This window comes from Trifolium pratense, linkage group LG4 (assembly GCF_020283565.1).
Source record: "Trifolium pratense cultivar HEN17-A07 linkage group LG4, ARS_RC_1.1, whole genome shotgun sequence".
Classification (NCBI taxonomy): domain Eukaryota; kingdom Viridiplantae; phylum Streptophyta; class Magnoliopsida; order Fabales; family Fabaceae; genus Trifolium; species Trifolium pratense.
The window spans coordinates 50,452,308-50,458,307 of record NC_060062.1 but is presented as its reverse complement, the minus strand read 5'-3'; the positions used below and the strand labels follow the sequence as shown (position 1 = coordinate 50,458,307).

At 32.6% G+C, this 6,000-nt stretch overlaps 1 protein-coding gene across 1 annotated transcript; it reads left to right on the top strand.

Moving 5' to 3' along the window:
- The first annotated feature begins 297 nt into the window (after positions 1 to 297).
- Positions 298 to 2,516, top strand: LOC123882399 (probable prolyl 4-hydroxylase 10). Its single transcript, XM_045931256.1, has 5 exons — positions 298 to 584; positions 1,556 to 1,653; positions 1,809 to 1,906; positions 2,018 to 2,147; positions 2,247 to 2,516. The coding sequence occupies exons 1-5, from the start codon at positions 330 to 332 to the stop codon at positions 2,437 to 2,439; spliced, it is 774 nt and encodes a 257-aa protein (XP_045787212.1). The 5' UTR covers positions 298 to 329; the 3' UTR covers positions 2,440 to 2,516.
- Positions 2,517 to 6,000: the final 3,484 nt, after the last annotated feature.

Sequence of the window (6,000 nt, the reverse complement as noted above, 5' to 3'; positions counted from 1 at the left end):
AACAATTGATACTTGAGAGACAAAATCAAACAATTGTGAAACTTGAGAGACCAAAATTATATCTAAACCGTTTAATTAACAAGTAATTTCCTCTTCTTCAATTTTTTTTATAAAAAGATATTGTTTTTTAAGGGAGGATTATAAAAACGGTATATTCATAAATTAATAGTCAATAGGTAATTATGAAGGGTAGAAGGAAGAATCATTTTAATAATATAATTGTGAAAATTTAAAAGGTCTCAATTTCTTTCTCTTCCAATTCAATTTAGTTTCAAATCTTTCGTTACTTCTTCAATTCATTCATTCATCTTTAATTAAAAACCATTATTATGGTGAAATTCAAGCATTCTCGCATAGGACCTCAGAAATTATCGCTTCCTACTACAAGAACATTGATCTTCACCTTGTTTGCGACCTTCACATTCCTCATCTTCATTCTCATTCTCTTATCTCTCCGTATCCCTAAACCCAACCATCATGACTCCATCTTTCATAATGCACTCAGAAGTGAAGTTGGTAAAGGAGAGCATTGGGTTGAAATAATATCATGGGAGCCTAGAGCGGTTTTATATCATAATTTTCTGGTCAGTTTTTTGTTTCTCCTTTTCTTTTTAGAAAAAAAATGCAATGGATAACGAATCAATATGTTTATAAAATTGTGTAATTGGAGTACAAATGAGTTGCACATTTGAATGATCACACCCAATTCAAATTGAAGGCATGTACCTAATAGTCAACATGTGTTTATCCGTCTCTCATTTTGTGTTCATATTAATATGCTTTCATTTTTTCCAGTGCCTTTGTTTTGTAGTTCCGTTTTTTCTCATCTATGTTCGTCTTGTGCAGAGATCAATTATTATATTATAATATATTTTGCCGTTAAAAAAAAAAGCTTTCATTTTCTTAAATTATTATTATTATCGGCGGTGTCTTTGTGTTAGTATTATGTTTGGAGTTGTTGTTCCTGTTAGTGCTTCATTTGTTGTAATCGTTTTTTTTTTTTCTTTGTATTATAAATGAACATCAAGTTGGGCTTGTATACATGTATTAAACTTTTTAAAAAAATTAATATTAATCTTCATTTTTTTATTAGCTTTTGAAAAAAATCATTTTTAATAGAAGAGAAAGAAAATAATAATTCATGGTATCTATATTTTTGCTAACATATTAGAAAGCTATTTTAATATGTATAGTGTTAGGATTTAAGCACATGAAGAGAGTCCGACCCAAAAGATCAGTCCAATAGGTGGGAGAGTCTCATGACTTAAATACCACATCAAGCACTTTGAAATACTCGATGTGGGACTCCTGACACATAGTTTTAAACATTAACAATTTTTCAGTCATGGTTTACTTTTTATTAAAAATCTCTAAGGCTGTCCACAAATCATAGTTCAACTGGCAGAAATGTCGAAATTGCTAGTGTCGGACGTCAGGACCGGGGTTCGAACCCCGGTCACTCTACTCTGTGTGTGTGAGTTTTCAATGGCTTTGCCATTTCGTCTATCACCAAAAAAAAAAAAATCTCTAAGGCTTAACCAATTGATCTGAGCAGGCAAAAGAGGAATGTGAACATCTAATCAATATATCCAAGCCTAATATGCAAAAGTCATTTGTTATTGATAATAAAACAGGAAAGAATGTGGAAAGCAGGTAATATATATATATTTTTTTGACCCCAAAATTATTTATCAAGTGTTAATTGAGTTCAAAGTTGAATATATAAATCTTAGTGTTCATGTTGAGATTTCAATTTCCACTTCATTTATGCCAAACCTTTTGTTTACATATTACTTTTGTATATTTAGTGTACGAACAAGTTCTGGAACATTTCTAAGGATAGGACATGATAAAATTGTGAGGAATATTGAGAAGAGAATTGCAGATTTTACTTTTATACCTGTAGGTGCGTTCTTTTTATACCTTTCGTCTCCCTATAGGAATGTTACTTTTATACCTTATTCAGTTCTGCCCGTTCAGAGCAAATTTTACTTGAGACGTATTTCACAATTTGCAGAACATGGCGAAGAATTTAATGTTCTCCATTACGAAGTTGGACAAATGTATGTACCTCATCCTGACTACTTTACGAATGAGTTTAATACTATTCCTGGGGGTCAGCGTATAGCAACAATGTTGATATACCTGTAAGTATGACTTTAGTTGTGAATCACTCATTGTTTACTTCAATTTTCTTCTTGGATAACAATTTTACGACGACCACTTTTTGGTTTTTGATGATACAGTTCAACTGTTGAAGAAGGGGGCGAGACGGTGTTCCCAGCTGCCAAGGGAAATTTTAGCTCCGTGCCTTGGTGGAATGAACTTTCTGATTGTGGTAAAAAAGGACTTTCAATTAAGCCAAAAATGGGTGATGCTTTACTTTTCTGGAGCATGAAGCCTGATGGAACTTTAGATCCATCCAGTTTACATGGTTAGTTGCTCTTTTATCATCGTTTGTTCTCTATCGGTGTCCCTTAGTTCGACAACTGAAGATAAGTTTGATTACAAACTTATGTGTATGTGGTTATTTTCAGGTGCTTGTCCTGTGATAAAAGGTAATAAGTGGTCATGTACCAAATGGATGCACGTCGATGAGTTTCGATAAGTTATCTCGCATTTGTTATTTTACTTATATATAAATAAAAAATTTCAGTTATGGCTACAGAAAAATGTTTATAAGACAATGTTGTAAAATTTTGCTAAGCTGAGTATGATTTGAATCTGCTGATAAATTGTTTGCTTGCAGTTTCATACAAAAAGTCATGAAAATTAAAATATCTTCTTAAATTTATGATTTCTTTTACATCATCATATTTATTGCGTTCTGTTGTATATAGATTCAATGAGAAATATAAGTTCATAAATTTAGTATGAAAATGTATGCATTAGGTGTAAAAAATAATAATAACAACAGAGTCCATATATGATTCTATCTCAAGAGTCAAAAGTATTGAAAAAACAAGTGATAAAGCTGCTCGTGCAAAAATAGGAGCACCACCGTTTTCTTGACGACTAGCAAAACCAACTAAAAAACTATTATATTAATGGAGTAAGGTCTGACAATCTTGTACGATTGAACCTTTTACTTATTAAAACTTCAATTTTTATATGAAATATAATTTTCGTATTTAATCATGCACTTCATGGAAATGACCAGGTTTGCATATAACCTCAGGGTGAGATGTCATGGACAAAAGCATTTGAGCACAAAGTTTAGGCACACACAAATTAAAAAAATTAAAAGAAAGATAAAATTGTCACATCAAATCATATCATTTTAAGCAATTTTTTTTTCTTATGAGTGTGTTTAACAAATATTATTTAGGTTTGTGCCCACGGAAGAATTACTCACAAAACAAAACTAAACGTATATGTCAATAATGGTATTGTCCCTAACAAAAGAAATTAAGCCAACTTTTATTAAAATGGAATGCTACTCACAATACATACCACAACTTATGAGACAGAGGAAATAGATCAATATGTATGTGAGTGAGGAGTATAAAAGTGAGAGTGAACATCATGATTTGGACAAGTTATTTATTTATTTTTGACTAATTTGGACAATTTATTTATTAAATGGAAAAGATTAACATTAACGTGTAGTCAATTACTAGTTAATGGCATTTGAAGGCAAGAATAATGCTAGCAACACACTCTTTAATAAACACACTCCAACACACTCTCTTTTATTGGTTGAAATTCACATGGGTCCCATAAAAAAATGTGGACCCATATAACTTTTATGGGACACATGTGAATTTCAACCAATAAAAGAGAGTGTGTTGGAGTGTGTTTGTTAAAGAGTGTGTTGCTAGCACTCCTCGGCAAGGCAATTACGAGTTATATGTTGGTTTTGATCACGATTAATGTGCCTAATTAATACTTCCTCTGATACCTATCGTTAATTGGTTTTAGTGGTGATTGACCGCAACTACGATCGAAAGAATACTTAATGACATAACTGACATCCGAACCAAATTAGGTAGTCCAGTGTGCCGGATACTAGTGGTGGAAAAAAATATACTTCCTCTGGTTATTACATTATAAATATATATATATATATATATATATATATATATATATATATATATATATATATATATATATATATATATATATATATATATATATATATGGGAGGGATCAAATTACACCGGTGTAACATTTGAGTAATGTTACACCGCTCAATAACGCTTTAACGAATACAAATTTTACAAAATCCACCGTTGGATTGAAAGCTTATATCGTATAGATCATCCATATTAATTTTTACAAAAATCTAAAATCGTTTGGTATGTTATTGAGACTAATCAAGATTAATGGTTTATGCGTTTTTATTGAATACCGTTCATCTTGATCGATCTCAATAACATATCAAACGATTTTAGATTTTTATAAATTCTAACATAGATGATCTATATGATATATACTTTCAATCCAACGGTGGATTTTGTAAAATTTGTATTCGTTAAAGCGTTATTGAGCGGTGTAACATTACTCAAATGCTACACCGGTGTAATTTGATCCCTCCCCATATATATATATATATATATATATATATATATATATATATATATATATATATAGATGATTTATTCAAACCCATCCAAAATCCAAAAATAATTTAAAGAGAATGGGTAATTTTTATTGAAACACAAACTTCATTCTAGATCCAAATCGATGTAAGACGTATGGGAAAAAAATCATACAGGCAATGATGAAAGGAGTGTAAACAAAACGCGAGGGATTTTAGAACTAGAAGGTGGAGAAAGATGTTGGCGCAGCTGATGCTTGGCACAAATCACTTTGGCCTGCACAGGCTTGGGCAAGCAGGCAAGAATACACGCGCGCGCTGCACAGTCTCTAGGCCTTGCCTATGAGCACGATCTGCAGGATCTACTATTCTTGCTGCTGCAACAATGGTGAATGAATAGAAAGAAAGAAAAACTGTTGTAATTGAAGGATTGAAGAAGATGATGATTATTAGGGAAAAGAGAGATCAATTTTATTCATCCACATCGGGGGAAAAATAGTTGATTACACACACTAATTGAGCCAACACTTATATACTAGATCACCACATTGAATTGGTGATTCTCTTAGGCCCTAACCAACTAATAACCACCTAACAAACTCTAACAACCTAAGAAAACAAACTCTAACTGACTCTATTCAGTTATTCTAACAAATTCACTAACTAACTTGTTTCCTAAGCAAGTTAGTTACACTTTCCCTTAGTTGCTTGCACAATAAGCCAGCTCATCAACAATATGAATTAGCCATTAGAATCTTCTTAGATTTAACACTTCCCCTTAATTCATGTTGTCCACTGTCTCAATTCCCATTTCACTTCTTAATTTTTCAAACACTTGTACTGTTACAGCCTTGGTTAACAAGTCTGCAACTTGCTCTTCACTTCTGCAATGCATTAGAGCCAAGTTACCATTGCTTACCTGCTCTCTTAAGTAATGGAACCTCAGCTCTATATGCTTGCTTCTTCCATGAGCAATAGGGTTCTTTGCAAGATTGATAGCAGACATATTATCAATCTTCAAAGTAACTGTTTCACACCTGTCTTGACTGATCTCTTCAATTAGATTTTTCAACCAAATGGCTTGACAGGTGCTGAGTGATGCTGCTATGTACTCTGCCTCACAGGAGGATAAAGCCACTACAGGTTCCTTCTTTGAACACCAAGATATTGGTGATCCACCATAGAAAAACATATAACCAGCAGTTGATTTTATATCTTCATGATCACCACACCAATTTGAATCTGTGTAGCCAATCAGCTTGCATTCTTTGTCTCTGTCACTTGCAGGGAACATAATACCATAGTCTATGGTCCCTTTCACATATCTAAGTATTCTTTTCACTGCAATCAAGTGTGAACCTTTAGGCCTTTCCATGAACCTGCTAGCAATCCCTACACTGTAAGCCAAGTCAGGCCTTGTATTGCACAAATACCTCAGAGAACCAATCAGCTTTCTATAG